This window comes from Lactuca serriola, chromosome 5 (assembly GCF_051521515.1).
Source record: "Lactuca serriola cultivar US96UC23 chromosome 5, Lser_US96UC23_V15, whole genome shotgun sequence".
In the NCBI taxonomy this organism is placed as follows: Eukaryota; Viridiplantae; Streptophyta; class Magnoliopsida; order Asterales; family Asteraceae; genus Lactuca; species Lactuca serriola.
In genome coordinates this window covers 338649480-338661970 of record NC_136412.1, presented here as the reverse complement: position 1 = coordinate 338661970, position 12491 = coordinate 338649480, and the positions used below count along the sequence as shown (strand labels likewise).

At 32.1% G+C, this 12491-nt stretch overlaps 2 protein-coding genes and 1 non-coding gene across 4 annotated transcripts; 2 read left to right on the top strand and 1 right to left on the bottom strand.

Moving 5' to 3' along the window:
* The first annotated feature begins 1629 nt into the window (after positions 1 to 1629).
* Positions 1630 to 4875, top strand: SLP1 (Calcineurin-like metallo-phosphoesterase superfamily protein). The gene is made up of 9 exons (XM_079003638.1): positions 1630 to 1945; positions 2473 to 2573; positions 2653 to 2766; positions 3411 to 3623; positions 3739 to 3874; positions 3965 to 4137; positions 4215 to 4303; positions 4444 to 4513; positions 4601 to 4875. Exons 1-9 carry the CDS (start codon positions 1753 to 1755, stop codon positions 4685 to 4687), a joined length of 1176 nt encoding a protein of 391 aa, XP_078859764.1. The 5' UTR covers positions 1630 to 1752; the 3' UTR covers positions 4688 to 4875.
* A 994-nt stretch (positions 4876 to 5869) lies between these two features.
* Positions 5870 to 8646, top strand: EMB3147 (Acyl-carrier-protein S-malonyltransferase). 2 transcript variants are annotated; one of them, XM_079003637.1, is made up of 10 exons: positions 5870 to 6299; positions 6645 to 6730; positions 6897 to 6967; positions 7173 to 7311; positions 7409 to 7457; positions 7563 to 7700; positions 7794 to 7874; positions 7951 to 8127; positions 8195 to 8281; positions 8366 to 8646. In XM_079003637.1, exons 1-10 carry the CDS (start codon positions 5976 to 5978, stop codon positions 8426 to 8428), a joined length of 1215 nt encoding a protein of 404 aa, XP_078859763.1. In that variant the 5' UTR covers positions 5870 to 5975; the 3' UTR covers positions 8429 to 8646. The 2 variants fall into 2 exon arrangements, with proteins under 2 accessions (XP_078859763.1, XP_078859762.1); XM_079003636.1 differs by having other exon boundaries at positions 5871 to 6299; positions 6897 to 6963; positions 7169 to 7311.
* A 738-nt stretch (positions 8647 to 9384) lies between these two features.
* Positions 9385 to 9455, bottom strand: TRNAG-GCC (transfer RNA glycine (anticodon GCC)). Its single transcript has one exon. It is a non-coding gene; the product is annotated as a tRNA-Gly (tRNA).
* Between the last annotated feature and the right edge of the window lie 3036 nt (positions 9456 to 12491).

Genomic DNA, 12491 nt, shown 5'->3' with positions numbered 1-12491 from the left:
ATGAGATTTTATAATATTTATGAATGAAAATATGTCTTTAAAATGTGAAAAATTGTTTGTAAAATTACGGTGTTACACTCAACTTCAAACAACCATAACTTCTTCGTTTTAACTCCGTTTTTGACGATCTTTATATCAAAGGAAAGGTATTGACGAGCCCCACACTTCTATCTAGTTGATTTTGTCTTAAAACATGTCGAAATAAAAGCTATAATCCATGAAAGAAGTTTGAAACATCACTTTTCCCTTTTTTACCCTTTGACTCCAACATAAACCAAAGGCTTAGATCACATAACCAATATTATCAACATTCATTAGGGTCTAAACCTTATTCCCTTAAAGCCCAAGGCCTTTACTTGATCTATTTATTGTCTACAATCCCGAAATAAAAAACTTATATATATATATATATATATATATATATATATATATGTTGGTTGATATAGTAATACTGTGGTATTTAAAATTTAATATCATTATCATACAAATGTTACTACCAACCAATCATGTTGGCTACCAAACATATTAGTAACCAACTTTTTGGTTCGGTTGATAGCATGTTAGTTGGTTCCCCGTTGTAATATTTGATAACCCTACTTTTTCTATATATATATATATATATATATATATATATATATATATATATATATATATATATATATATATATATACAGAAAAAGTAGGGTTATCAAATATTACAACGGGGAACCAACTAACATGCTATATATATATATATATATATATATATATATATATATATATATATATTCCAAAATGTCATTTCAGATTCAGGACTAAATTTTCGGATTTTGAAAAAAAAAACTTTGGAATTGTAAGAACAAATCTGAAATTCGATGATCAATTCCGAAATTTTGAATTTTTTACTTAAATATAACAAAAAGTTAAACAAACATAATAAATGTGAACTATATACAATATTAGTGCATATAATCATACATTTCATTGAAAAATTCAGATATTAAACAGTTCAAATTGGAAATTTTAAACACAAAAGAAGATATTTTTTTTCCAAAGAGACAAGAAAAAAAATCAAAAACTAATTCCTAAATCTGAAGATGAAACCTAGAATGGAGCATTTTTTGAAAAATAATTTAAAAAGCAGTTGAAATGTGAACTGTAGTTTGGAATAACACATTTAAAATTAATTATTTTTATCATTTTCTCTTAGAGTAAATTACACGAATGGTTTTTATGGTTTTGAGTAATTTGCATATTTGGTTCCTGACTTATTTTTTTTAACTTGGAGGGTCTCTACTCTTTGTTTTTGTTACATGCTTGGTCCCTATTGTTTGTTTTTGTTGCGTGTTTGGTCCTTATTTTATCTAAAATGATTATTATTTAAATAATGAAAAATGATAGGGTGGGTAATGTAATACGAAGGGGTGGGGTTCGGGTGTGTTTATTTAAATAAATTAAAAAAATCAAGGGCATAGTCTTTTAGGTAAGACAAGGACCAAACACATAACAAAAACAAACGGTAGGGACTTTCGAAGTTATAAAAATAAGTTACGGACCAAGCGTGCAAATTAATCCAAACCATAGGGACAATTCGTGTAATTTTCTCTTTCTCTTACTTAAATAGTCGAAGGACCAAAATTGCACATTAGTGAAAGGTTTAGAAAGCAACGAAGAAAAAATCGGAGACAAAAAAGCGAAGATAAAAAAATCGTGGTTGTAGTGGACGCCATCCGCCATTGTTATTCAAGCTTCGACCAAGTGAGCAACACAGAAATGGTGATGGCTTCCTTGTCCCTCAATTCCTTACCTGTGCAACCACCTTCTCAGCACTGTCGCAAACTCATTGATGCTCCATCATCAACTTCTCTTAACTACGGAACCGGCGGCGGCGGCTCCTTAAAACCCATAGTCATATCCGGTGACCCTCCGACGTTCGTATCCGCTCCCGGTCGCCGCATCGTTGCCGGTTAGCTCTTATTGTTTCTCCCTCCCTGTAGAGAATCTTAGGGATTTAAACTTAGTAATTCCTAAATTCAAATTGGATGTATAATTTGATTTAAAAGTGTTCCTATTTGAATACTCGCTAATCAAAATGCACTTATCGATTAACCTTTATATCAAATTTCAAGTTTCCTCATTTGAAAACTTAATTGCGATTACTGTTCTTTTCGGTTGCGATTCAATTTACTTGTTGACGAATTAATAATTTAATACTATCTTCTTAAAACTTAAAGAGCTCTAGTGAATTTACATGATGTTATCTGCAACATTGAGTTTCAAAATTTATACATTGAAATCTAATTTTGAATTTTTGAAAGTCCATATCAAATCAATTGATTTGGTTGAGTACTATAATCATGTTAATAAATTACTGGTAGTAATCTTATATACATGTTATTAGCGTATTGAATAGAAGAAACATCTCTATCTTTAGAACAAGGGAGCATTTGAATTTGATATATTGAGATGTTGATATGAAATCAATTCATTCAGTTGGGGATTTGCATGGGGATCTTTCCAAAGCAAGAAGCGCACTTGAGTTAGCTGGAGTCTTGAGCTCAGATGGTAGAGACACTTGGACTGGCCAAGAAACAGTAAGTGTTTATCAATGCTTTGATCATCTATGAAGTTTTATAAGTGATGTGATTGTTTACATTTATACCCTTTGACCAGGTCTTGGTTCAGCTTGGAGATATACTCGACAGAGGTGAAGATGAAATCGCTATATTATCTTTATTAAGGTCACTGCAAATACAGGCTAAAGAACATGGTGGTGCTGTTTTTCAGGTTGGTTTAGAAACTAGTATGTTTTTTGGTTATGTTATGTGAATATAGATGAATCTTAATAGCATTATTATTTGACTTTGTACTTGTTGGAAAAACCATGGGTATATATGGCAAATTATTACAATCACATAGACAAATCTCTCAAGCCAGTCTCCCCAATTACACCCACAATATCCAAATATTTAACTCAATTTTATACACAAAAAAACAAGTGGAGAAAAGAAAAGAACCAAATACTTAAAGTGTATTCGCCTTAGACTCCGTTTATAGGCATGCAGCCATTTTTCTTATATATGCCCATGTGGGTGCTATACACTCATACAATCAAATTTAAAAAAAAAAAAAATCAAAAGATCAATTGGATTGGATTCGAATCAAATGTTCGAGAGACTAGGACTCTTCCAGAGCTCACGCTTTCAAAAATTCAGTTGCAATTTTCGATAACCGCCAACTAATACTCAACCATCTACTACTGCTACTTAAGGTCTTGATGCTCTTACTACACAAGTAAAAGACTTGATTATCCTTATTCAGTAGTAGTCTATGAGAAAGTCAAAGTCAACTCCTTTGGTCTAGCAATTGGACAAAATCCTTCTTTCATATTAGCCAAAAATCTAAACTGTACCATTGTTTGATGGTCTTAGGTGAATGGAAATCATGAAACCATGAACATTGAAGGGGATTTTAGATATGTTGATTCGGGGGCATTTGATGAGTGTTCAGACTTTCTAGAATACTTGGATGATTGTGAACATAATTGGGAAGATGCTTTCTCAAGCTGGGGTCAAGTGTCAGAAAGTTGGAAAGAAGAACGTAAATTGGCACAGAGTTCATGGGGACCATGGAACCTAGTAAAGGTAATTTTTGGTTATCATTATATTAATCTTAACTTTTTTTATAGTAATTATCATCATTATTTTTTTTTTTTGTAATGATGATGATGATGATGGTGTATTGGTAATATTAGGACAGCGGCAAAAGGGAGTAATTGCAAGATCGGTTCTTTTAAGACCCGGAGGTCCATTAGCATCTGAATTAGCCAGACACCCTGTTGTTCTTAAAGTTGATGATTGGGTGTTCTGTCATGGTGGTCTTCTTCCCCACCATGGTAAAAAAAAATTATTTTCATTAGATAATAACTATTTTATAATTATAATTTACACCACAAAAGCTCAATTTCCTCTTGGTGGTGTTTTAGTTACTTATGGCATAGAGAAGATAAACAATGAGGTATCTAAATGGATGAATAATGTTGGTGAAAATGACGAGTCACAAATACCATTTATAGCTACTAGAGGATACGATAGTGTTGTGTGGAATCGTTTATACTCTAGAGACACCGCTGATTTAGAAGATTATCACATTGAACAGGTGACTAAAGTTTATTTTCATGATATTAAGATGTTTATGTTTGGGACTTAATAATGAAAACATGTTTTTTGTTACAGATTCAGTCTATACTTGACACTACACTTCAAGTGGTTGGAGCAAAAGCTATGGTGGTGGGTCATACTCCACAAACTACAGGTGTCAATTGGTAAGCAATCATCATGTTCATGTTCAAATGGTCAGATGACACTAAAATCACCAACAAAATGTCTTCATAATAATTGTAGTATATATTTTAAAGTGACTTATGAATGTAATAACTTAAAGGGTATTTTATATTGTTTGCAGTAAGTATAATTGTAGCATTTGGCGCATTGATGTGGGGATGTCTAGTGGGGTTCTTGATTCAAGACCTGAGGTAAAGCGTACACCTTTTCTTTTTACTTTTTTTTTTATTATAAATATGTTTTGTAATGTTGTAAAATGTTTGACTTTCATTGACCAGGTTTTAGAAATAAGAGGCGATAAAACAAGGGTAATAAGGAGCGAATCAGAGACATTCAGTGAACTTCAGGCAGTTGATTATATGTAGAATGAATGAAAAAGTTGCTACTCTAGAAAAATTTCATGTCTATACTGGGGGATATGTATATAAACTAAAAGGGTATTTATGGAATAAAAGTTGTTTGGTTGATGTATATTTACATTACATGGCAACAAACAAGATGTAATCATATTACTTATTAATATTTGAAAGAGACAAACAATTTGTTGCTTTTAGAGGTTACTTACTTGATTAATAATGTTAATAGGGAGCTTTTTTTTATTTTTCTACAAACTTGGACATGTACATCTTGATGAATTATCTCTATGGCCACCCTTTAGGACTGGCTTTAAGGGCTTTTTAATAACTAAGGTGCTTGTGTTTGACTTCTTATAAATAGTTATGATAAATGATTATAATACAAGGTCTATCATTATGTAGGTATGCCACTTCTTATAAGTATTGTATCCTAAAATAGACTTTGAACCAAGCCCATTATTAAGACCATGTTACAGCAATAAATTTGTTAGAACACATTTCTCCTTTGGATACGGTTTTTTGCATATTTTTTAGAAAACAACTAAAGAAGTGGGGGTTAAATAGAACTCAATTGTAGTTCAAGGGGTTGTATGTGTAAAGTTGAAATGATGACTTGACTAATTAAGATATATAGAGTTGTTTCTTTTTTATTTAATACAAACAATTAATGCAAACAATGATTTAACAAGTTAAATGATAGATTGGTCATTCATTTTACAAAATTGCCAATAACTTTGTTTTTCCAATTTCACATTTTATTTTGGGTTTGAAATAAAAGGGGCAGAATTTAGCATTTATGTTTAAATCTATAAAAGAGTACATCCAGATTTGAGTTATCATTGATGCTATGTTTAAATTTGTGTTTAATTTAAGTTATTAACCATGTTGTGTTTACATGTAATTATATTTGTATCATTATTGATATCAAATAATTGTATATTTATTTATTGTCCAATATCATTCTAGACAAAAGGATAAAATAGCCATGTCCTTATATTAAAAAATTTCGCGTTATTTAACAATGAAACAAACTTTATATATAGATACTTATTTATCCATTAAACATATCATCCATGCAAAACTTAATAATAAAAAAGAACCCTAAACTTGAACTCAATTTGATAGCTTGAGAAATCCCAAGGGGGTAAAGTGTCAAATTATGAACTCATATACAAAACAATGAAACATCAATCCAAACGTTGGCAGTTGGCATGCTCCATAGGACTTCAAGTTACCCTTGTAATCTCCGCTGCAATTTCAAAACCCTCATATATAAATTCAAATTCATTACCACTGAATGCTTGTTTCCCACCAATCTCTCATTTGGTTCAACTCCCCTCGATTTCTCAGACCTTTCAATCTTCACTCAACAATGGCTTCATCTTCCCTTGTCCTTCCTTCGGTTTCGCTGAAGCATAAAGTGTCAATTGATGCTCTTGATTCGTATCCGTTGAGGAGCTCGTCTTCTCTTTGTTTTGGGGCTTCTAAGCATGGGTTTCGTCGTCTTAATTTGGATAAATCTAGGGTTTCTATGAGCGTATCTGTTGGATCTACCACTGCAGTTGATGATGCACTGTTCGCCGATTACAAGCCTACCACCGCCTTCCTCTTCCCTGGTCAGGTCAGATTCGAGAATTTAAAGTAGTTGATTTAGTTTCAATGTTTGAATTGGACTGTGATTGATAAGAATTATGAAAACGATCTATGGAAATACTATTCTGATTCATTGTTAATGCTGTTAGCGATCAAATTGAACTTGCAAAGATGAAAATGCTATCATTGTTTTGATTCATGTTGAGCTACCGTGATTTATACACAACTGTTATGATTTTGAAGTAGCTAGAGATTTCACTAGCAATGAAGTATGCAACTTTGATTTAGGAATTAGGATAAACCGTTTTGGTAGCAATCAAACTGAACTTGCAAAGATGAAAATGTTTTCATTTCATATCTCATTTTGTTTCAGGGCGCACAAGCTGTTGGAATGGGACAAGAGGCTCAAAAGGTGCCAGCTGCTGCAGAGTTGTACAACAAGGCAAATGAAATTCTAGGGTTAGCTCGATAATTCCTTTTCTCAAAACATGAGATTGCATCACATCACTTAAATTCATTTCTCATTTCACATTTCTCATTTCTCATTTCTCATCTACTGTTCAAAATTTGAGCAAAATTAACTCATGTCATTGACTCAATCACCAATATGAATCTTTGCATGAAGGTTTGACATTTTGGACGTTTGCATCAACGGCCCAAAAGAAAAGTTGGATTCCACCGTATTAAGTCAGGCAAGTTTTCTAGGGCTATTTTTGATGATGAGGGTGAGAAGGGCATTCACGTCTTTTTGGGTGGGACAAAAAGCTGCAATTTTTGTCCCATTGACATCAGTCTCAGTCCAATGCACACTAGATGCAATACAACTTGTTTTGTCTTGTTGACCTTAAGATATAAATTTTGCTTATTGGAATATTTTTTTCTTAAAAAAAATTGCAGCCAGCTATTTATGTTACTAGTTTAGCTGCAATTGAGATCCTACGTGCACGTGATGGAGGTCAACAAATAATTGACTCAGTGGATGTTACATGTGGGCTAAGTTTGGGGGAATACACTGCTCTTGCATTTGCTGGAGCATTTAGGTGAGCCATGCAAGTTTGATAGGATTCCAAATTCCATTAATACCCTTTTTTTTCTTTAAAAAAAAATCATTCTTTATGCATTTTACTATATTATTAGCTTTGAAGATGGTCTCAAGCTGGTCAAACTAAGAGGTCAAGCAATGCAGGTAAGCAAGTCAACAATACTACTGTTATTGTGTTCTTTGATAGTTTTATTAATTCTTTTTTTTGCTAAAAGAAATAAAATTTCTAAAAGATACAAATACGTTCAGGAAGCTGCGGATGCTTCTAGAGGTGCTATGGCCAGTATCATTGGACTAGATTCAGATAAGGTGCAACAACTGTGTGATGCAGCTAACGAAGAAGTCGAGGAAGCTGAGAAAGTTCAAATTGCAAATTATTTATGCACTGTAATGCTTATTACTATTTACTATTTTGCCCATGTATATCATATAAAGTTTACATTTGGAAAATGGAAAATGAATTGATGATTACCTTTTCAGGGAAACTATGCGGTTTCTGGAGGCGTGAAGGGAATTGAAGCGGTGGAAGCAAAAGCCAAATCATTCAAGGCTCGAATGACGGTATGTGTGATTGAATGGAATTGTTCATTCCATTGATATGAAATGTAACAACTCATTCCATTCCATTCCACCCCAGGTACGGCTTGCTGTTGCGGGGGCATTCCACACCGGTTTCATGAGTCCGGCATTGTCGAAACTGGAATCGGCATTGGCAGCAACCCAAATCAGAACTCCAAGAATTCCCGTCATATCCAATGTTGATGCACAACCACATTCCGACCCCGATACCATTAAGAAAATCTTGGCTCGCCAGGTAACCTTTCTATTTTGCAACCAATTTAAATAAAAAAAAATAAAAAATTAAAATTATTATTTGATAGGTTACATCGCCTGTTCAATGGGAGACGACAGTGAAGACTCTCCTATCGAGGGGATTGGGAAAGAGTTATGAGCTTGGACCTGGAAAGGTAAAAACCCTAAACCTTAAACCTTAAACCCTAAATCAGGTTACATGTCATCTTGTTGGTGGATCTAATTGAATTTTAAATCAGGTTATTGCTGGGATTGTGAAGAGAATGGATAAAACATCGCCCATTGAAAACATTATGGCGTGATGGAATATGAGCTTGATTTGTTGCTTTATAATAATCTTTGGGGTAAAGGGCATAACGGGGATTTTGAGATTTTATAGAGATGATTAATGTGATGTAGTTGAGTTTTTGTGTATGGTTATAAGATTCGTTAGTAATTGTACCTGAATCATGATTATATGCTCTCTGAGTGATATATTTGTTATGAGTATAACACAGCAACATGTGATCTCTTTATCGAATAGTTTGTAAGCGTTTTCAGTTTTTCATAATTAACTTCTCAAGACGCAAGCCACTTGTTTGGTATTCTAGTAATGATACTTGTAATTATGTTGTTAACTAAATATTTGTTTAAATATTAAGTATCACTAGGTGTGAAACCGAGTATTACACGAGTTGATTTTAAAAAAATTAAACATTAAAGTGTAAACAAAAAATAATTTTTAATATATAACTTTAAAATAAAAAAAGAAAAAATATATTTATTGCAATTTAATATCATATATATGATATTTAATATTTTACATATATAACTATATGACATTGATTTTAAAAATTGAAGGAAACCAAAAATTGACAAATGGATAATATTTATTTAAAAAATACCATAAAATAACAAGTATTAAAATTAATAAGAGATTGACATGAAAATAAAATAAATAAATAAAAAAAAAAAAAAAAAAAAAAAAAAAAAAACCCTTCATTTATTAAGGAAAAGATTAAAATACGTTACTTAGAATTAAACTTGATCTGATTATAAACTTATAAGACAGGTATTTAAAATGTTGACTTTAAATATATGTTTGTTTTATTTTTAATTACTAGCTTATTACGTAAATCGTTAAATTCTTAAAAAGGACTAATTCAGATGTAAAGAAATTTTAAAAAAATATGCTCAGAAGCGCTTAAATTCGAAATATCGAACTGCTGTAATGACCCAACACTACATTGAGCGCAATTTTCATCATGGCATAATTAAATGCACCAGCCGGGAATCGAACCCGGGTCTGTACCGTGGCAGGGTACTATTCTACCACTAGACCACTGGTGCTTGATGTTCTACAGGTATTTATATTAAATATATACATTTTGGCTATTTTAATTACTCCAAAACCGTGTAAAAGTTGAACATGGAATTTAGCAAAAATCACGGCTACACTGACTTAATCCCATGGCAATAGAGTACAACTGTGAAAAGAATTGCAATATTTAGCAAATTATTGACCACTCATCCCAATTTGATATTTCCTAGTAGGGATGTTATTCGGATCGGAACCGAACCGAACCGAACCGAACCGAATAAACCGAAAACCGAATAAGGGTAATTGTATGAACCGAAAACCGAACCAAATAAGCAATACGGGTTCGGTTCGGTTCGAGTATTATTCTATTCGGTTCGGTTCCGACCCGAATAACCCAAATAACATGTACAAGATGATTAATGATTCGAATAACCCGAATATTTTGTATTACTTTTGTAGCTTATGATTTCATAACAAATCTTTTAAAGAAACAAATTAAACACTAAAAATTAAACATCCAAAACACCCAAAAATCTATCTATAAGTATATAACCCGAATAACTTCATCAATATGGAATGAAACAAGTAAAAGAACATATATTGTTGTTTTCATTAAATTCTCTTATTCAAGGTCAAAGTCCCTATTGCTTGGACTTATAGAAAAAAAGTTAACTGTTAACATAGCACATTCAAATTTCAATTGATAACATACATAATAACACATTTAAAGATTGAGTAGCACATCCAATTTTCAATGAGTAACATACATAGTAGATTAAGATACAAATTCTTACTTGTGTTTCTTGATTTGGAACCCAATTTTCCATGAATTGAATGGAGTAAAAACTAGAAAACAAGATGAGGAGATGATTCACAGAAGTTTGAAGTACGGAAGTCGATCAAAAACTAATGCCGATCAAAAACTAATGTCGAAGGAGCAATTGTCGATCAGAAAAAAATTGTCGAAAGGAGCAATTCGCAAGCAGCAACTGTCGATCAAACAAAATTGTCGCAATCATCAATATGGAAGTAGTCGACTCGATTTGGTGTAATAGGATATTCGATTTGGTGTATTAAGTGGGTAACGATCTTCGATTTGTTTTTTTTTGTGATCGATTGTGATGATGACAGAACCAAATACGTAAATTGTGCAAGGAAAAAAAAACGAATCTTCATATTCGGTTCGGTTCTTTGGACCGAATAAGCCCTTATTCGGGTAACCCGGACCGAATAACCCGAAAACCGAATACGTCTTATATAGATACCCGAAACCGAATCGAATTGCTTATTCGGTTCGGTTCGGTTCTCGATTCAGTTCGGTTCTCGGTTCGGTTCGGTTCTCGATTCAGTTCGGTTTTTGGTTCGGTTTGGTTTTTCGGGCCAAATTCTCATCCCTATTTCCTAGTACATTATCAAAACAGAAAAACATATTATATACAATAAATAAAACTTTAAACAAATAATAAATTAAATACGAAAAATACTAACGCAACCCTTCAGATTTAATTAGGTGGGGTTTTATTTCAAGGAATGTTCGATTATCGATTTTGTCCATTGCAAGAAAGATATCAAAAAATGAATGAAACGACGATAAAAAGTTCCTAAATATCTTGATGAATCGTTTATTGTTTATTGTTCTTAACTGGTAATTCAATCTTATGTCGTGATCACACGGATTTTAATCTATAATAATCCAAAAGAGACATTATCGTTTTTAGGCACAAAAAGATCAAAACAAAAAACTTGATGAATGTGAAGATTGTGTAGATTCTTAGGTGCCCAAAAAGATGAAGTAGTAGGACGGTAGGAGTCCCAAAAGATGGAGCAATATGATTATATATACGTATACTATTCGAAGACATGATACATATGACAAAATAACAGATGAGAACAATTTTTTGGACGTTGAAGGACAACTTGAGTTCTCTCCAACACAACAGATCAAACAATATTGTTGCCCGTAAAACATAGTTGTTCGTGGTAATATGTCGTTCGTAGCAGTTTTCTATATATGTTGTACAAATATGATTAAGATTTATTCCTACAAGAAACCTAATATTTTTACATTTTTTTTTTGCATCACACATTTTTTTATAATGTAAACCAAAAGTATTAAATTTTTGTTTTTGCGAATTACTCATTGTTAAGAATGTAAATGAACTTTAGTATATTGTTCGGTAATATGTTCGTTTATCTAATAAACAAACTTGAACAATTACCTTAATTATATGTTTGTTAACGTTTCTTATTTATTTTTGTTTAACGTGTTAATGAAAAAAGACAAACAAACATTAACAAAGCAATTTTTTAAACAAACAACCACGAACAAGTAAATGTGTTTGTTTATGTGTTCGTCTAATTCGTTTACATCCCTATCTATTTCACATGGTTCCATCCGGTAAACAATATTTTCCAAAAAAAAAAAACGATCAAAAAATAAACAAATTCTTTGAATTCCACAAAAAATAATACAAAATGATTAAATGGTCTTTTTTTTGTTTTTATAATTCAGCATAACAGTTTAGAGGTTAAAACCAAACAATATGTTGAAAAATCAAATCGTCTTAGAAGTTCAGACCATTTAAAAATTCAAATTTTATCATACATCTTAATGTGACCCCCTTAGGGGATGATGAAACACCTTATTGATTTTATAACTCTACACCAATCATATTGAGGGGAACTGGGGGTGTAGTCGTGTAGATGCATGATGACAATTCTAACTCACTCCATGTCCAATTTTACAACTCTAATAAGCTATTAGAAGTTAGTTTTCGTAAGGCAAGAATGCTTAGAAAAAAAAAATGTAGTTGTATCTACCGTATAGTTCCATCTTATTATCCAAAAAACAATTGTAGTTAATGCACTTTGGCCTATTTTATTGATCAATAAATTGCATTCTTTTATGCATTTTCTCGCTAACAAGCATAACAGTCCCTAGCGCCCTATACGTCATAAACTCGAAGAAATGCAACAAGACTTGTATCAAAATGGGATTACCTCTCTTTCAATCATCGGAAGTGATTTTATATCCTTTTCTAATGCAATATTTTCAATCGGATCTG